The 20,397-nt window shown below is 39.4% G+C and overlaps 1 protein-coding gene across 1 annotated transcript in view; it reads left to right on the plus strand.

The window, feature by feature from the left end:
- sclt1 (sodium channel and clathrin linker 1) overlaps positions 1–20,397 on the plus strand; it is an 88,602-nt gene that overhangs the window by 14,103 nt on the left and 54,102 nt on the right. The window contains exons 3-10 of the mRNA XM_048596596.1: positions 1,137–1,204; positions 5,854–5,906; positions 6,930–7,002; positions 7,108–7,163; positions 7,315–7,450; positions 12,129–12,251; positions 12,455–12,520; positions 18,056–18,126. Of these exons, the coding sequence (XP_048452553.1) occupies positions 1,137–1,204; positions 5,854–5,906; positions 6,930–7,002; positions 7,108–7,163; positions 7,315–7,450; positions 12,129–12,251; positions 12,455–12,520; positions 18,056–18,126 (646 nt within the window). The remainder of the gene's footprint in view (positions 1–1,136; positions 1,205–5,853; positions 5,907–6,929; positions 7,003–7,107; positions 7,164–7,314; positions 7,451–12,128; positions 12,252–12,454; positions 12,521–18,055; positions 18,127–20,397) is intronic.

Genomic DNA, 20,397 nt, shown 5'->3' on the forward strand with positions numbered 1-20,397 from the left:
TAGTGGTGCATTGCAAAGATGTAATCCATCCACTTTTTTATTTTACTTCATAATGAATCAATACTTCAAGTGTTATGTTATGTTATGTCGGTGTTGTAATGTGCCACTGCTTTGAAATGCATTTCTTTGGAATTTTACTTTTTATCATACGCCTTTTGCTGAGTTCTTAAATATCCTGTGGCTGAGGTCTCTGAGAAACTTAATGTTGGGGAAGAGCTAACTAGAAGAGTTAAGAGTCAGATGTGGCTATTGAATAGAAAGTGATACTCTCATTTTTCTATAAGCATTACATTGTTGATTAATGATTTGCCTTGTCTATTTAGTAGTCAAATAAAATTAGTTCTGTCCCTAGAATGCAACAAACTGTAAATTTAATACACTTTAGAGAAGCAACTTGTTTAATTTCAGTGATGAAGTACTTTCTTGCAAATTTACATCAATAAATCCTTCTACTTGTTTGACACCTTAGTTGGCAAATGTATCTAACCAGTGAGCCAAACACTTGAGGGGCCCTTTTTACATGCTGATTTCAAGTAGGGCCTCAATATGTGACCTAACGATGAAAGTTAGAGTGGATATCTGCTGGAAGTGTTTGTATTGAGCATTGAATAAGCACTGGACCTGGCTCAACTCCTGTTTCCCACATGTAAATCATTCCATCATTCTCATTGTTAAAGCTAGGCGCCAGAGATAAAAGTGGAATGTGCAAAATGAACTGTTTTAATGTAGAAGATATTTGATGAATTGCAAAAGAGTAAGAGCCAAATTCTTTGCACAGAAAGTTTGAATGCAATAATTTCTGTAATATCTTGTGTTATCCTTAAATAATGAAGTAAATTCCAGATGGGTACCGCTGAGCTAAATTCTTCACTGTTTGAAGGGTAAGTACCATAGTTAGTTACAATAGTACAGTTAAACTGTAAAAAAGGAATGTTGGTTGGGTAGGCACCTTCAGAATGCTTCTTACTGTTTGACAAGTCAGCTTTGATTAACTCATTAGATCTTCTGAAGCAAGGCTACAGATCTGTTAGTAGATTGTAATAAAATTATGTGTACTGTCAGTACTGGAACAAAAATGAAGTAAAAACAAGAGATGAAATTTTGACTTCTATGATGTTCAATTCTGTGTTCTATAGTTCAGCGATTAAATGCTGTGCTCAGTCAATATCAAGCAGAGCAGCTGCCCAGATCTTCTGGTGTTCAGGTATAGTCATTTTCAAAATTGTATTTTCTAGTTTTTCTTTTAAGCATTGTTTAATTTTTTAGGATATTTACGTTTTAAAATGTGCTGCTGCAGAATTTCTGTACCAGGTTTGGAATTGAACACCTTGTGTATTACACGATTCAAAATTGTCCCTGCTTTTGTGCCCTGTAATTGGCAAAACTTCAAATATTTGGTGGAAGATCTCTACCCCATTTATGGGACTGGGGGTGGGAGAGAAGGATGGTAAGAGAGATCGTGGGGGTTGTTGTGAGATTTTAGGGGTGTTGAGCGCTCCAAGACATCTCTTCCCTATGTGTAGCCTGCTGTTATCTCTGCAGGGTGCCAATTTCATCATATTTCCTCCTCCACCCACTCCCCCCCCCCCCTCCCCCAACACAGTAGAGAGAATGAGACATCAGTGAATTAATCTGTTAACGACAGAATTTCTTGAGGTAAAAAATGAGAAATTCTATACTTGTATCTGATCCTTTCACTAGAAAGTGTTGTCAACTAGTTTTTTTTTAACCTCCATTCAGTTTGCTGTCTTAAATGAACAAATGTCTTGTGACGTAAAATGCCAGGATGTTGCCAACCTAATTTTTGTTGCTGGACTAGGCATAATTAAATTTTGTTTTGCCTGTAACCCATTATTTGGCATTGAAAATAGTGTTGAAATTCAAAGACATGTTAAATGCAAACCATCTTACAAAGTGGCAAGCGTATCTGCCTAGCATAGAAGTTTAATGATTGTCTGTATTTTTTTCACTGTAAAGTATTGCTATAGTAATGGACCAAAAGATAAGGTTGGTTTTAAGTATTTACTTTCCAATGAAAGCTTCATCTCTACCAGAAACCAAGCATTAATTCATTTTCTAAACTGCTCGAATTTGAAGTAACAGATATTAATTGTTATCATTTGGAATGAGCCCTGTTCACATGATTATGTTCGAGCAGTAAATATTTGAATATAATCACAGTTTATTAAATTTGTGGAAGTGATTGTAGATTTTTAAATTTGTGAATCTCAAATAGTGGTCTGGAACAAGAAAGGAGAGCAGAGTGGGCTAGAAAAGGAGAGGAGATCAGGGAGAGGGCAAGAGAAGAGACTGGGGAGGGAAGTGAGGTGAAAGAGGTGGCAGGGGTAAGAGCGAGGAAAGCAGTGCAATGGGTGTATAGAATGCAAAGCAGGGGGAAGAGAGCAGAGAATGGGGCACAAGAGAAGTGGAGTGGGAAGGGAGACAGAAGCAAGAAAGAAGAGAGATGGTCTGGGTATGGAGTGGGCCGTGTGGAGGATCAAGGAGGAAGAGTGGGGTGTGGGAATTTGGCTGGAGGATGGGGGACTGAGCAGAATGAGAGGGAAAGTGCAGTTGGATCAAGTGCGGAGGAGGGGGAGTGGGAAGAAAGGGAAAAGGGAGCATGTGGGAGAAAGGAGGAGAGCAGTGGAGTGGTGAGGACTTTAACAATATACAATAATAAAAGTACAACACAAACAGTTATAGTAAAAAAACAAAAATACCACATGTTAGTTAATTATCATAATTATGACAACCTACTTAACTAATACTATTAACCCTACAATGACCAGTGTCATGATTTGTCCATTTTAAATAATCACACTTGTAACCAGGACTGTGAAAAATTCTGAAAAATTTCTCCTCCTCTTCATTGCTTCTGCGCTGATGAAGTTGTTGTCTTTTTTCTTTTGACTTTTTTCTTTTTAGTTGATTTCCAATGATTTCAGTTGAACTCTGTTGAGTGCCTTGAAGGAGATCAAACAATTGCAACATATGCTTGCAGCACTGTGCGTTTTAATTTGATGGTCATTGATTTCAGTTGGTCACTGCTAGATGTCACTGATGATTCTGGAGTGCAGATCATCATAAATAACTGTCATCAAATGTAGTTGAGCAGAGGATGCTGTCTAATTTTTCTGTTAGGGATGCTTTTGTGCCCTTTGAGGGTAGGAGGCACAAATTGGCAAGGCTAGATTGGGGAACCTTACTAAGCAGGTTGGCGACAGCAAGGCAATGGTGCATATTTAAAGAGCATGTGCAAGAATTACAACATTTACTCATTCCTGTCTAGTGCAAAAATAAAAGAAAGTAGGTGGCGCAACCATGGCTTATAAAATTAAACAGGGATAGGGTGACTCTACAGAAGTTTATAAAATCATGAGGGGCATGAGTAGGGTGAATAGTCAAGGTATTTTTCCCAGAGCAGGGGAGTCCAAAACCAGAGGGCATGGGTTTAAGATGAGAAGGGAAAGATTTAAATGGGATCTAAGGGGCAACCTTTTCACGCAGAATGCATGAAATGGAATGAGCTGCCAGAGGAAGTGTTGGAGGCTGGTACAATTACAACAGTTAAAAGGCATCTGGATGGGTATATAAATAGGAAGGGTTTAGAGGGATATGGGCCAAATGCTGGCAAATGGAACTAGATTAATTTAGGACATCTGGTCAACATGGACGAGTTGGACTGAAGGGTCTGTTTCTGTGCTGTACAGCTCTATGATTCTATGACTTGAGAATTCAGCAAAAGAGGACAAAAAGTTGATCAAGGAGGGGAAAATAGAGTATGAGAGTAAAATTGCAGGAACATTAAAACTCACTGTAAAAGCTCTATGAAGAGAAAAAGATTACTAAAGACAATTGCAGATCCTTTGCAGACAGAAGCTGTGGAAATTATAACAGGGAACAAGTAAATGGTAGGAGAATTGAACACATGCTTTGGTTCTGCCTTCATAAAATGGGGTACATATAATCTCCTAGAAATGTTAGGGGTTCATGGTTCCAGTAAGAAGGTGGAATTGAAGGAAATCGGCATTGGTAAGAAAATAGTGTTGGGGATGTTCTGGATTAAAGGCTGACAAATCAGTGATAATCTACATCCCAGAGCACCAAAGAAAATGGCACTGAAAATATTGGATGCATTGGTGGTCATCTTCCAAAATTCTATAGACGTTGGAGCTATTTCTACAGATTGGAGGGTGACCAATGCATTACTACAATTTAGAGAGAGAGAGCAAAAACAGAGAATTTGCAGATAGCCTAATGTCAGTGGTGGGGAAAATGCTGGTGTCCGTTATAAAAGATGTAATAACAGAAGATTTTGAAAACATTAATGGGACTCCACAAAAACCTGCAAGGATCTATGCAAGATAAATCATGTTTAACAAATCTCCTGTCGAATAAGTAAATGATAACGGTGGATAAGAGATTAGTAGGCAAAATTAAAGCACATGGGATAGGGTGTACTTAAATTGGCATGGATTGAGAATTGGTTGACAAGTAAGAAACAGAGAGTAGGAATAAATGGATCTTTTTCAGAGTGACAGGGAGTAACTCGTGGTGTACCATAAGGATCTGTGCATTTAAATGACCTGGATGAGGGAACCAAACATTTCCAGGTTTGGAGATGACAAAATACTGGACAGGATTGTGAGTTGTGAAGAGAATGCAAGGAAGCTTCAAGGTGACTTGGACAAGTTGAGTGAGTAGGCAAGCACATGGCAGATGCCGTACAATGTGCTAAATATGAAACGATACAAAAGCGCAAAAAACAGTAAGGAAGAGTAATATTTAAATTGTGATATATTGGGAAGTATGGTTCAACAAAAGAATTTGAGTGTCCCTATACACCAGTCAATGAAAGTAGACAGGCAGGTGCCGCAAGCAATTGGGAAGACAAATGGCATAATTGATCTTCATTATGAGAGGATTTGAGTTCAGAAGTAGGGATGGTTACTGCATTATACAGGGCGTTGGTGAGATCACACCTGGAGTATTGTATGCAATTTTGATCTCCCTATCTAAGAAAGGATATACTTGCCAGAGATGGAGTGCAGCAGAGTTTCACTAGGCTCCAGAGATGGCAGGACTGTCCTGTAATGAGCAATTGGTTTGATTAGGCCTGTATTCACTAGAATTTAGAAGGATGAGGGGGGATCTGATTGAAACCTATAAAATTCTAACACAGCTGGATAGAGAAGATGTAGAGGGAATATTTTGCCTGATTGGGGAGTCTAAAACCAGGGAACACAGTCAGGATAAGGTGTAGAGATGAGGAAGAATTTCTGTGGAATTCTTTACCACAAAAGGCTGTGAAGGCCAAGTCACTGAATATATTCAAGAGACAGTTGCATTTATTGTTTTCAAAGGCATCAAAGAGGATGGGAAGAATGCAGGAATATGGCGTTGACTTAGAGGATCAGCCATGATCATATTGAATGGCTGACTTAAACTCTTGGTTTCTATGTTCCTTTGTTTTCGCACCCTCATTTGTAGATTGTAGTTCAAATCACATGGTCTGACAGCATGTACAAATCACATCATCTGAAGATTAGGGGCCACATGAAATTTCATGTCAATTTTAATTTTCAAGCTGTATTAACAAGAATCTTCTGTTCAACCTTCAGAATTCCCATTTCTTTTGGGAGCAAACCCAACAATTTACTGGCCAATGCAAAAGTCCAGTTATACAAGCTGAGTTCGGGTGAAATAATGAAAATGGGTCATTCTTCTAAAAGTAAACGTATTGTATTTTAAACCAATGGCTGGAAATTGTAGAGCCTGAATGGGGAAGGCTCAATGAGAAATGTGTTTTGATAAATCAGTGCCATAATTGCAGTGTTTTCTCTCTTGATTCAGGTTCGGCATTTAGGTGAACATGATCCTCCAGCACCCTGGCTCATAGACAAGTGGTAAAGTTCATCTTGGTGTATTATGATCATAGAAACCCTACAGTGTGGAAGCAGGCCATTCGACCCAGCAAGTCCAAACCTACCCTCCAAAGGGCATCATCCCCAGACCCATCCCCTAACGTATCCCTATCACCCTGCATTTCCCATGGCTAATCCACCCAACCTACACATCCCTGTACGCTGTGGGCAATTTAGTATGGCCAATCTACCTAATCTGCACATCTTTGGACTGTGGGAAGGAAACCCACACAGACACAGGGAGAATGTGCAAACTCCACACAGACAGTTGCCCAAAGGTGGAATCAAACCTGGGTCCTTGGTGCTGTGAAGCGGCAGTGCTAACCACTGAGCCACTGTGCTATCCCCGAATGATAGTGATGTGGAACTTGTATTTCATGTTAGGAAAATATTGATGTCATAAAATATTTGGGAGTATTGCGTGCTCCTGCATCAGGCTTCTAGTTTTACACTTGTCTTCTAGTGAAAAATTAGGAAATCACCATGTCAGGCATTAGTTCAAAATTGCTAAGCGGCAAGTGTTATGGGTTTTCTACTTGATCAGTACTCCAGTTAAAAAAAAATCATTAAGACTAAGTTTCTTTCATGAATCTTCTGTTTTTTGAACGTAAGTAAGAAAAGTGATGCTTCCCACAACTTACCAGTTAAGGAATACTGTATGATGCAATGGAAATCTAAAGTGAAGGAGTACAAAACTCTCAAAGGAAGGAGGAAAATTGTGTTAAAGCTTTAATATTGGCATTGGTAACAAGCTTCTACTGGCAAACGATTAGAAACCATTAGCCCTTCTTTCCTACCATGAAGCTAATTTTAGATCCAGTTCGCCAGCAAGGGCTTTTGCTTTTTTTTCCCAATCAGGCATTTGGGACCTTGTCAAAAGCATTCCTAAAAATCCACATAAATCACCTCCATCACATTAATAATAGCTGACTTTCCAACAGAATGTAAACTCGTGCAAGTTTTACTGATGTTTAATGTTTGTAATTTCCATCATTTCTTTGGCAGCCTCATGGCACCTCTTATAGCAGAATATGACAAGCAGATACAGAAAATGAGTGAACAGTTGGATTGTCACCATGTAAGAATATTTGACCCTTTTCTGTGTTTTAAAAGTTGGGTGATTTTTCTTGAAAATAAATTAAATCTACTTTCTAGCAACAACTTTTCATTATTTCAATAACAGATTCATATGAATGAAATGAAGTTAAAGCTTGAGAATGTTGTACAAGAAAATGAAAGGTAAGGTTAGCCAAATTTTAAGGTTAGATTATTTTAATGTCTATTAATTGAAATAGGTGAAATTGCTGTGAAGTTATATGTTTGTGTTACTCTTGTAATTAAGATTTACTCCATTTTCCAACTGGAATAAATGTAATTGGCTGTACTACAGGCTGCATGCAGAGTTACAGGAGACCATTGAAAAACGGTTGGAGTCCCTGCCTTCTGATGCAGATATTGTTGATGTTGACTTTATGGAAGGTGAAGTGGTGAGAAACCTAAAGGAACAATTACGTCTAGCCAATAGGGTAGGTAATGACGAGCAAAATGACACATTTCTCAGCCTGCACTAATGCTTAAAACAGTAATTTGGCATCTAACTAATTTGTTATAACCTTTAGAAATTGCACCGGTCAGTAGAGTCAACATATGGTATAGCAAGGCTTACTCACCTGGAAGAATTTTTTTTTTTGTTTCTGGAATGTGGGCATCGCTGGCTAGAACTGCATTTATTGTCCACCCCTAACTGCCCTGGAGAAAGTGATGGTGAACTAACTTATTAAAGTGCTGCAGTTTTTACGGTATATGGAGGCCACATTACTGTTAAGAAGGGAGCTCAGGGATTTCAACCTGATAGTTTGATTACATTGGTTTAAAAGTGCGAAGCCAAGTATTACTGAAGCAGTTTGTTTTCTTTTGTAATAACCTGGCAGTTTTCAAAGTTATTTCTGCATACATCCACAATTTGAAAAGGTTATTGAATGCTGTTTCATAATTGATTGTGTGTGATTCGAACTCTCAACCTATGGGTTATTAGTCCACTACCATAGCCACAAACTAATGTAACACATTTATAATGGCACACTTAGCCAGTAGAATGACCAATCACTCATTTATTGATGTTTGCTTTGAATATACTTTCAAATGAAAAAGACAGTCATATCTGTTAGTATCTTTTTCGTAGATGCTAAAGTAACATGTTTGGTTAGGAATTGAAATGATTTACATTGCAACTGAAGTTTGTCTGCATTCACAAAGATAGAAAGCCAACTATGATTTGAGTTAGTAGCTATTATTTTGAATGGCTTCTCACTGCCACTCACATGCCGACTGTGATCAAGTTTAAAGTTTGTAGCAACATTGTAATGGAGATGCTTCATATTTAATATTTCTTGGAGGACTTAAATTTTGAAGGGTTGTGGAAAAATTGATTTATTTTCCAGTTTTGTTGAAATACCTCGAATGTTTTTTTTTAACAAAGAGGTCATTGAAAAGTCATAGTGGTAATTGGAGATTTTCTTAATGAAGCTTCCTAGAAGTCGAGACCAAAACACTGTATGATTTCAAAAAGGAGTTGGATATAGCACTTGAGGGTAAAAGGATCAAAGAATGTAGGCAAAACATAGGAACAGGCTATTGCGTTGAATGACCAGCTACGAACATGGTGAATGGCAGAGTAGGTCAAAGGGCCAAATGGTCTACTCCTGTTCCGACTTTCTATGTTGCTAAATCACATGACTGATAATGGCTTGCTTTGCTGTAAAGCCATGCTGGGAAGCTCTTGAAGTGCAGTGATAGCGTCCCTACCTCTGAGCTAGAAGACGTGGGTTCAAGTCCCGTTTGCTTCAGAGGTGCGTAATAACATCTCTGAACAGGTTGATCAGAAAATATCCAGAGTCCTGCTGGGGTTGTTTGAAGAGTGACAGGTTGAGGCTTGTTTTGGAATCAGGTTTTCTGTTAGAGGCAAGAAATCTGTGAGGCAGGGCGGCCCAATTGATCTCTCTCATTTCTGAAATGAAAAGCTTCTTGTGGAGTTCTTGGTGAAATCTATTTGTTTTTCTGAAAGACTGATTGGAGGAACTTCTCAAGATTGTATTTCCCCAACAGGCTATGTCTGAACAGCTTGGGAGATAAGTGTGCGTTTTTCGTGTGACAGGACAGCAGAACGCCAGAACACCAGACTTTGTAACACACTACATTTCTTCCTTTTGCCTTCAAGAATAACTCATTGTCTAAAGTATTATCTTCCAGAAAGCCAATCTCTCCAGAGAAATCCATTTTGTTTTCTCTTTTCCTGAAGAATGTGTGTGTGTTTTGGAATTATTTTGTGGGAATGAGGGATAGAAAGGGCAAGATTAGGGAACCATGGATGACAGGTGAAATTGTGAGACTAGCAAAGAGGAAAAAGGAAGCATACATAAGGTCTAGGCGACTGAAAACAGTGAAGCTGTGGAAGAATATCGGGAAAGTAGGACCAATCTGAAATGAGGAATTAAGAGGGCTAAAAGGGATCATGAAATATCTTTAGCAAACAGGGTTAAGGAAAATCCCAAAGCCTTTTATTCATACATAAGGAGCAAGAGGGTAACTAGAGAAAGGGTTGGCCCACTCAAGGACAAAGGAGGGAAGTTATGCGAGGAGTCAGAGAAAATGAGTGAGATTCTTAATGAGTACCTTGCGTCGGTATTCACGAAGGAGAGGGACATGATGGATGTTGAGGTTAGGGATAGATGTTTGATTATTCTAGGTCAAGTCAGCATAAGGAGGGGGGAAGTGTTGGGTATTCATTAGGGTGGACAAGTCCCCAGGTCCGGATGGGATCTATCCCAGGTTACTGAGGGAAGCAAGAGAGGAAATAGCTGGGGCCTTAACAGATATCTTTGCAGCATCCTTGAGCACGGGTGAGGTCCCGGAGGACTGGAGAATTGCTAATGTTTTCCCCTTGTTTAAGAAGGGTAGCAAGGATAATCCAGGTAATTATAGACAGGTGAGCCTGATGTCAGTGGTGGGGAAGCTGCTGGAGAAGATACTGAGGGATAGGATCTATTTACATTTGGAAGAAAATGGGCTTATTAGTGATAGGCAGCATGGTTTTGTGCAGGGAAGGTCATGTCTTACCAACTTGATAGAATTCTTTGAGGAAGTGACAAAGTTGATAGATGAGGGAAGGGCTGTAGATGTCATATACATGGACTTCAGTAAGGCGTTTGATAACGTTCCCCATGGTAGGCTGATGGAGAAAGTGAAGTCGCATGGGGTCCAGGGTGTATTAGCTAGATGGATAGAGAACTGGCTGGGCAACAGGAGACAGAGAGTTGTAGTGGAAGGGAGTTTCTCAAAATGGAGAACTGTGACCAGTGGTGTTCCACAGGGATCCGTGTTGGGACCACTGTTGCTTGTGATATACATAAATGATCTGGAGGAAGGTATAGATGGTCTGATTTGCAAGTTTGCAGATGATACTAAGATTGGTGGAGTAGCAGATAGTGAAGGGGACTGTCGGAGAATGCAGCAGAATATAGATAGATTGGAGAGTTGGGCGGAGAAATGGCAGATGGAGTTCAATCCAGGCAAATGCGAGGTGATGCATTTCGGAAGATCCAATTCAAGAGCGAACTGTACGGTAAATGGAAAAGCCCTGGGGAAAATTGATGCACAGAGAGATCTGGGTGTTCAGGTCCATTGTACCCTGAAGGTGGCAACGCAGGTCGATAGAGTGGTCAAGAAGGCATATGGCATGCTTTCATTCATCGGACGGGGTATTGAGTACAAGAGTTGGTAGGTCATGTTACAGTTGTATAAGACTTTGGTTCGACGACATTTGGAATACTGCGTACAGTTCTGGTCGCCACATTACCGAAAGGATGTGGATGCTTTGGAAAGGGTGCAGAGGAGGTTCACCAGGATGTTGCCTAGTATGGAGGGCGCTAGCTATGAAGAGAGGTTGAGTAAATTAGGATTATTTACATTAGAAAAACAGAGGTTGAGGGGGGGACCTGATTGAGGTCTACAAAATCGTGAGAGGTATAGACAGGGTGGATAGCAAGAAGCTTTTTCCCAGAGTGGGGGACTCAGTTACTAGGGGTCACGATTTCAAGGTGAGAGTGGAAAAGTTTAAGGGAGATATGCGTGGAAAGTTCTTTACGCAGAGAGTGGTGGGTGCCTGGAACACGTTGCCAGCGGAGGTGGTAGAGCCGGGCATGATAGCGTCATTTAAGATGTATCTAAACAGATACATGAATGGGCAGGGAGCAGAGGGAAACAGATCCTTGGAAAATAGGCAATAGGTTTAGATAGAGGATCTGGATCGGTGCAGGCTTGGAGGGCCGAAGGGCCTGTTCCTGTGCTGTAATTTTCTTTGTCCTTTGTTCTTTGAAAAGCATATTTCTATACTACCAACTATGTATGTTAACCAATTAATGCAACTTTTTTGAATAAGTTTTACTTTGATAATAAATCAATTATTGTGTTTATTAAGAAATCTAACTGATCCCAGTTAACTGAGTGCTTTTCTGCTTTGTGATAATTCAGAAGATGCTACATTGAGTATCAGTTCAGCTAGGGGAAAATATTTTCACCACTGAAACAGAAAAATTGTCTGGCTAGGTCTGGCAGAATCTGTGGAGAGAAACGCAGAGTTAACATTTCAAGTCCAGTAACCCTTCTTTAGAATTGATGGCATCTGGGAAAAAGTGGTATTATGTTGATGATAGAGGGTGGCAGCCATGGAGCCCAGAGAGATGGAGTGAGAAACAGGTAGGCAGTCGAGGGGATGGTAGATAGTAACCCGAGAGGAAAAAAATAGTTAAGTGTGCACTAGTGGGGAAATGAATATATTTTTAACTTGGTTATCCAATGTGATGGAGTGATTGAAGGTTTCAAGTTGACAAGCTTAAATTTAGAGTGAGGGAACATATTAAAATGATAGTGGGTTTAACACAGACGCAAAGAAAAGAAACAGTATATGTCAAACCTACTATTTTGAACCTTTAGGTCAAAAACAAAGTAAGAGTAGCAAATTACCAAAAAAAGTCCTTAGTAAGCACTGAAATGGCATACACCTCTGAACTTTCAGAGTCTATGACAATCATTTAGCAAAAAGTGAAATCAAATTCAATGTGATTTACAGTTCAGGAATTTGTGGCATTCTGCATCTCCTTACTGATGGAAAAAGTATTCCCTAACTGGTTTGCCTTGTTTTTTTAGGAAAAAGACCTAGCCTTGGAGTTATGGCAGTCAGTTTCCCAAGCTTTAGATCGAATGCAACAGATGTATCAAGATCATGTGTCAGAGACTCAGAATCATGCCTTTGACCAACAACAATGGAATGTATGACATCCTTAATATTTTTGTATCTCATTGAGCTAAATGAACATTGTACATTTCCACATCAGAAAAATAGAGAGATTTACCTTGTTAAAATGATCATTTTTCAGTTTTTTTTTCAAGTTGCTGTGTGCTGATTGATAAATTGCACGTTTCTGTGATCCACCAGCAAGTGCATAAATCTTTGGTACTGTTTTTTTTTCCAGGAACAGTTGGCCCACTTTCGACAACTTAATCAGCAGCTTCAAGTGGCCAATCAAAACTTGAAACTGGTAAGGCAAAGCATCTGGAAAGTGCTCAAGTAGAATCCAGTACAACCTTCAGTTTTGCATATTAAACTCTACGGAAAATAATTCTGGAAATATTTTGGCTCAAGTGAATTTTTAATGGAAAATTTGTGTTTCAAGAGCTCATGCGTCACCAGACAATTAATGGTTTTATTTAATAGATTTTGTGCCAACATTTTCTTACACGAAGTGCTAATTCAGTCCTGTATTCAAATATTACCTGAGTCAGCAATAACCATTTAAATTCATTGAACATCTTTAATTTATTAACATGCCCTGAGATATCTAATAGTAGTGTTATCAAGCAAAGTTTAGTACCCAGCCTGTTTTGATATTAAGGATTTGTTCATGGGTTGAAACCCCACCTAAACACTATTAGGACCCTCCCAAAATTCTCAACATTCCAGGATCAATCTAGATGTCAAGTTAAACCTGTCTTTTATCAATTACCAACCATCCCCTTAAACACACCTCCTATATACCTCACTGCTCATTTCAAATTTCAAGTTTGAAGAGCAAAAACGCACCTTACCATCAACATCACAGGAGCTCGGAAACATGTACTATTGCTGATTACCTTCTTGCCGCACAGTATCCCTCCCCATACACAGTAGTGTGTATTTTGTCATTGTGGCTTTGGTATGAAGCAGCTACCAGAGTTACTCCAACTCCCCTCCCCAACCCTACTGCAGGAACCCTCTTCTAGCACACTTTGGCTTGTGTGTGAGGATACAGCAGCTGTAATGTGATAACTTGCAGTCTGGGAACCTGTCTGGTTTGGTCAATGAAGGAGATGATGCTTTGAGTGAATGTGCTCTGCTCCCTTGACTCTTGTTGATCTGAGAGATCACAAGATGCCAATCAGTCCTCAATGTACTCCCATTCAGGTCTTCTCCAGATTAGGTCCTAATTGGATGACATGTGTCTTTTTTTCTTTTAAACCAGTCAGCTCAGACATGATGTGACACCACTCTGGCAGATGGGCCTTGAACTTTCTGGTATAGAATTAGGGGCACTACCACTCTGCCACAAGAGCAGCTTGGATGGTATGAAGTCAGTTGGCGTGCTGATTAACTTTGAATTCAAGGCAGATGGATAGTGTATCATTAATACATTCTAATTCCTGGAGCAGCTGTATGGATGGTTTCATATTCTAGCCCTGGGTTCTGCCCTGTTTCAAAACACAGTTTTTCACTCTTCCCACTTTGGATATTGTTTTGCACAATAAACCCTTAATATTACAGTTGATTTTTGGATGAATATTGTGAGTTTCAAAATTTACATTCATTGCGCTGACTTGCAGGATTTGCCTGTGACCCACAACCTCCCCCTCATTTTTCAACTCCCCAACTGTATCACGAGCCCTGTTTCCTGGATGACCCTTCGCCCTGTTTCCTGGATGACCCTTCACCCTTTCCCTGGTTTTGGTTGAACTTCTTCATTTTATGTTTTATCCCCAGAGTCCCTAATAAGCAAGGTTTTGATGCCCTTGCTAGCTCTGTACCCTGTCCAAATTAGTGACAGAATGATTGTGACTTCCTTGACCCCCGGTCAGCTGCCGCCCATCTTCCCGGATTGAATTTGTAATACAGCCCCAACAGTGCGACCAACGAGTCCCAGAATGGTTTTGTTCTTGCATTGAATCAACCACCTGATTGACTGCAGGCACCCCCCCCAACCCCCACTGAAAACTCCTGCTTTGCATTTCACATATCACTATGATGTTCATGTAAAAACGGTGTTTTTGCCATGCTCCAAACAAATACGCCACTTCTGGCTTTGACACAGCACCATGCCCTTCAGCAACATGTTACCTCCCTTTCACATTGATGCTTCACTGCTGCCTACAGCCACATGCTCTTTCCTTGCCTTCTGGGCTTGAGTATCCTAACCACAAGGTACCTACTTTCCTTTTATGCTCTAGTTAGTAGACATTCGAAGACAAAAGATTCTGCCCAACTTTGACTGTGTAAGTGCTACTTGTGAAGCAGAAGCTAGCGTATTGCCATTACCCAGTTGGATGGAGCAATTGTCTGGGCATACAACTTACCTTGATTTCTTTGCAAGCTGTGGAGGTTGCAACAAAAGTGAAAACCAGGATCATTGAGAAGATTTCGGTAGAGGCAATTCATGTCGCATACTGTCCCAACCTGACAGCCAGAAAACAAACAAGTACACCCTTGGTTTTTGAACCAAAGAGTACCTTGATTGGGAAAGTGAAGTTAATTCCAGTGATTTGGGCAATTAATGAGATGTGATATAGATGTACTAATGAGATGTAACATGTATATAGGCTTCTTGTCACCTGATAGCAAGAAAATCATCTCACCTTCTAATGAGGGAGGACATAATTGCAGAAGTCTACCTCGATTGTACAAATCTAGTTTTTGGACTGTCTCTCCAGTAACTCATACTCACTATAATTCTCACCACGTCAGGAAATGGAAAATCATGCCATCAGATTAAGCAAATCCTTGCAACTGTTTCTGTTGTGCTGTCCCATTCCCTGATCCCATCAAGTCAAACTGCCTCTGTAGTTGTATTCTGGCCTACCTTTCGACTTGCATCTTTAGTTTCTCTCCTATCTCTATTAATGTGCTCTCCTAACTCCTCTTATCTATGCAACCTACCTTCTGTTCTTTATGACTTTGCTCCCATTAAGCTGCTGACCACTCATTGCCTCTTCCTGGTTCCAATGCTAGTTGCTATTGGAAATGGTTTCCTTTTGTCTCTGACATTGTCCCACTCTTATTCTAACTTGCTGTCATCTTGTTTCTGCTTAAAAATCCACCCTTGATTCCTTTGTCCTCACATGCCACAAACTCATAGCCAACCTTCCTTCCTCCCAGATGCGTACACCTCCTTCCTTCAACTCCACATTTGTGCCTTTCCAACCACATTTCTGCTTCTGCCATAGCATTTTAAACAGGCTTAATCAAATCACATATGATATCATATCTTATGACTGTGGATGAGGTATACAATGCCTTTTCATTCTTTTCAATCAGTCTGCAATCTTTTACATAGTTGATCACATATTCTTTTTCATTTTCATTTCTCAATGCCTTTCCTGTGTTGTTCAGTTCAGTGGAACCGTTTTCTTCAATTCTCATCTGTTTGGTCATACCCAGCGAACCTGCTGCAGTGGTTTATCTCCCTGCTTAGATACAATTACTCCCAGAATCCCTACATGTATGTATCTATGACTTTTCTCATTTCTCATCTATATGTTGCCACTTAGTGACATTATTCAAAAACTGTGAACTTAGCTTTCGATCCCATATTCTGTCCATCACTAAGATTGCCTATATTCATCTCTATAACTTTGTTTATCCACAACCCACCTCATCTCATCTGCTGCTAAGTCTTCATCCATGCTATTGTTGCCTTTAAACTCCACCATTTGAATGCAATCCTGGTTGGTCTTCATATTTCATTTTTACTTTCACTTCGTCCATTGAACTCAGCCAAAGCTCTGCTGTCCGTGTCATTAATGGCACCACATTCCATTCATACAACACCCCTGTGCCCTCAGGATTACGTTGGTTCCTATGACATCCTGTGTTTTAAATTTTCATCTTTGTGTCCAATGTCTCTCTCAAACATTCTCTTAGCCTCTACCCTGTTGAAGCCTCCCAGATCATGTGCATCTCCTTGTGGTTTCAGCTATTTAAGCCATAACCTCAAAAGTTTTCAATTGTAAATTCACCTTCTTTATGATACTTCTTGAAGCATACCTTTATGGTCAAACTTTTGATTGCCTATACTCTTTGGTTCAACATCAATTTTTTTTGTTGGATTACACTTCTGAGAAACCCTTTGGGATGCTTCACAGCATTAAAGGTACTTTTGAAAGTGCAAGTCATTTTTCATAACATATTCTTAGCTACTTTTTGTCACAACATGGAGGAAATGCTACATACCCAATGTGACATTAAATCAGGGTTCCATTTGCTTGAATTGGTGGAAGTGAAAGATCTAATGACTTTTTTTTTGAAGAAGTAAAAGATGTCCTCAGTGTTTGGCTAGACTTATCTGTCAATCATAGCTTAGCATTGCAGTTTCCACAAGTAGTTAAAAAGGCTATGGCCTTTACGGCAAGAGAGTATAAAAGTGTGAAATAAAAACCGAAAGAACTGCGGATGATGTAAATCAGGAACAAAAACAGAAGTTGCTGGAAAAGCTCAACAGGTCCAGCAGCATCTGTGTAGAAGAAAGTCAGAGTTAACGTTTCGGGTCCAGTGACCCAAGGAAGGGGTAAAACGTTAACTCTGATTTTTTTTCCCTTCACAGGTGCTGCCAGATCTGCTGAGCTTTTCCAGCAACTTCTGTTTTTGTTCATTAAAGTGTGGAAGTCTTGCTAAAGTATTATGGCCATTGACCACGCCAACCGTGATGTGTAGAGTTAAAGGTGAGATAATTGCTTTGGAGGTAGTTCAGAGAAAGTTCACTAGTTTGATTCCTGGTGTGAAGGGGTGTCTTAAAAGAAAGTTTGGATCTATAGTCATCGGAGATTAGAAGAATGAGAGGTGATCTTATTCAAACATACAAGATTTGAGAGAGGCCTCAACAAGATAGATGCTAAGAGAGTGTTTGTGAGAGAATTATGAAAAAGGGGCCACCATTGCAAAATAGGGGATCTTACATTTAAAATAGGCATGATTTTGTCTTAAAATCATTAATCTTTAGAATTCTATGCCCAGGAGACCAGTGGACCTGGGTTATTGAAACATATCCAAGGCTGCTTTAGATGGATTTTTGAAGGAATTAAGCGTTATGAGAGACAAGCAAGAAAGTGGAGTTCAGGACACAAGCAGATCAGCCGTGATCTTATTAGGTGGTGCAATAAGTTTGAGGTCAATTGTATACTATTGCTGCTACATTGATGTTTTTTATGTCTTGATCAATGTTAGTAGCTGAACTAACATTACTGAACAGATCAGCCAGTCATTGAGCTCTTTGCTGTTTGAGACACCTCGCTGGTACAATTTGCTTGCCATATTTGCCTACAAAACAGTAAAACAACATCAAATGCAATCTGTTTTCTATCAAGTGCTTAACATTCTGTGTACTGAAAGACACCATATAAATACAAGCTCATTCCTCTTATTGTCTCCTATAGACAGCATCATTTCTTCCAATCTTGAGTCAACCAAATATTAACTGGAGTACTCAACGTCAATATTATTTGTACGTTTGAACAGATTAGTTTGCAGTGGCTGTGCAAATGATGTCAATACGTTAAAAACTGCATCATCATTTGCCATTGAGAACTTTAGTTTTAAAATAGTATGTATTTCTGATTTTGTTTGTGATAGTGATTGTATTTTTGCTTTACCTATAAACACAGTGCAGTCCTTTTCTTCGTTCATGAAGTGGCCTCTGTTCTTTTAAATAGTATGGAGGTTGTGACTTTAAAAGCATGGAGGTTATGCCGTTTCCTAAACCATGTGTAGGTTATTAAACCATCATGTGAGCCTAAAAAGCTATAATAGCTTTTCCTCCTTCCTGTTTAAACAGACTAATCAGCAAGTTATGAATACGGTGACTGAGCAGAATTCGGAACTGGACCAGCATCACAAAGAATTGAGGTATGTATAAATTTATTGTATTTCATCACAGTGAAAGTTAAGTACGCATTTCATTCCAAGAAAATATTACAGTGAATGTTCGCCTATATTCAAATTACACAAAAGTTACCCAACAAATAAATCTATTAAAAGGAAAAATTACAAACCAAATTCTAAGATTAAAATAATCAGAAATATTAGATGCCATCTGCTTCAAATTTCAGAGATGACCTTTTACCATAGTCATTAACCGATCCATCTGTTGCAGATGCTGGTTGGCATGTTGTATACTTCTAATCATTTTTATTTTAACTGGAAACAGGTGTGGTAAACCTTCATTTCTGTAATTTCTTCCAAGGATTGCTAAAGACCTTTTCTTAAAATTACGTAGGAATACATTGGTTTCCATGTGAAATTTGTTCTCTTCCAAACTGTCGACATGACTGCACAACATGAAATGTTTTTGATGAAATAACATAAGGAAACTAGGATTTGCATTCATCACTGGTCTGTCTGTTGTGAGGAAGGTTAAAAGTTTCAAGCAACTGCTCCCAACATTAGGTATATGAAGAAATATCAATTAACTACACTAACTAGTAAAATAATCCTATTATATAATGCTAAACTGCAGATCAAATTTTTTTCCATACAGTGGGGGTTCCCCTTATGATCTCAAAAGCAGGAATAATACAATTCTCCTTCTGCAAGACCCAGAATCCCTAATTACAAAGGGTAGGAGACTAACTGGCTGCCATCAGAGCTGTCATTTCTATTCAGGATGGCTGTCTGCTCTTTGGAGTTGCCTGCCAGTCAAGGAGTTGTTAACTCAGTAGTCTCAATATCGCAACGGATATGTGAGCAATGTTGGAACTGCACCTGGAAAAGAAGATTCCTAGCAAGGACAGCAACCTCCCGACCAGCTATGACACTCTTAACAACTCGCACATGACCGGACTAGCAAGAGAGAGAAATTATGATGGAAAGACTCTATGGCCTAAAGCATGCCCAAAAGGAGGGTCAGTGCCAATAACACATCACTCCCACCAGCACTGAGGGGACTTATTGGCCAGTAAAAGCCGTCCTTGCAGCCCCAGTGAACTATTCTGAGGAAATTCTCTTCCAATTTGAGGGCCCTGCCAGCTTGGTCTTACTGAATTTTTATTTTAAACTTATCTCTTTTTAAGGGTGTCTCCACGATGGAACTGATTGGTCCAGCAGCTTCAGAAGCGCACCTGCACTTCTTGGTGCTCTAGTACCACAGCTTGTTCTACTGCTGAGCAGGCTGGGCTCGGGAGCATAGTTTGATTCCCTTGAGAAAATTCTGTCTTTTGACACAATAATGTGTACCCATTACAATATTCAGAAATATGAGTAAGAAAATGGGAAAACTATTACATTCTTCAAATGAATAAACTGTGTATCTGTTTTGTACTTGGAACATCAGAGCGCCACTGAAATCTTCCTTTTCTGCCATTTAATGGATCATTACCTCAACTTCATTCACCTGCCTTTGTTCAGTTTTTTTTTCTGTTATTCTCACAAATAACTTGGAAAATAGGAGTGTAGTGGGCTATTAAGTACTTCAAGACTGCTCTGCCATTCAATATGATCACTGAACTCAGTACTCTGTTCCTGTTTTCTCCCCATACACTATTTGATTCTTTAGCCCCAAGAGCAATATCTAACTACTTCTTGAAAATAATGTACTTCTGACCCTGTCAGTACATAACTGCCTTGATACCATCTGTACACTCCTGTTATTGGTACATAATGGACATCTTAGAATATCTGAATTGGTCTTTTGAAGAAAATCTGAAGAAGGGTCTCGACCCGAAACGTCAGCTTTCCTGCTCCTCTGATGCTGCTTGGCCTGCTGTATTCATCCAGCTCTACACCTTGTTATCAAACATTCAGCTCCTGCTGTTTTGATTGTTCTTCGGCCGATAACCAACTTGGTTTGTGAAGATAATGTTTCTATGTTCTGTATTCTTTGTACCATTTTCAAATGATATGATGCTGGTGTACTTGCAGCACGGAAATATCATTTAGCCTAAATGGTGATATGTTTTTTAATGCAATTAATTTCCTTCCACTTCTCATTACTTAACTCTATCTACCTAACCTTCAACTCCTTCCTCTACACATTTATTTCTCTAGCTTCCCTTAAATACATCTCCGCTTGAATAGTAGCATACCAACGCGACAACAGGTATATTGATAATGGTGATTACCGTTTAATTCTGATCTGTACTTATTTGGTAAGAAATGTGGGAAACAATTAGATAACAAATG

The sequence above is a fragment of the Rhincodon typus genome, chromosome 1 (assembly GCF_021869965.1).
Source record: "Rhincodon typus isolate 14 chromosome 1, sRhiTyp1.1, whole genome shotgun sequence".
NCBI classification, from domain to species: domain Eukaryota; kingdom Metazoa; phylum Chordata; class Chondrichthyes; order Orectolobiformes; family Rhincodontidae; genus Rhincodon; species Rhincodon typus.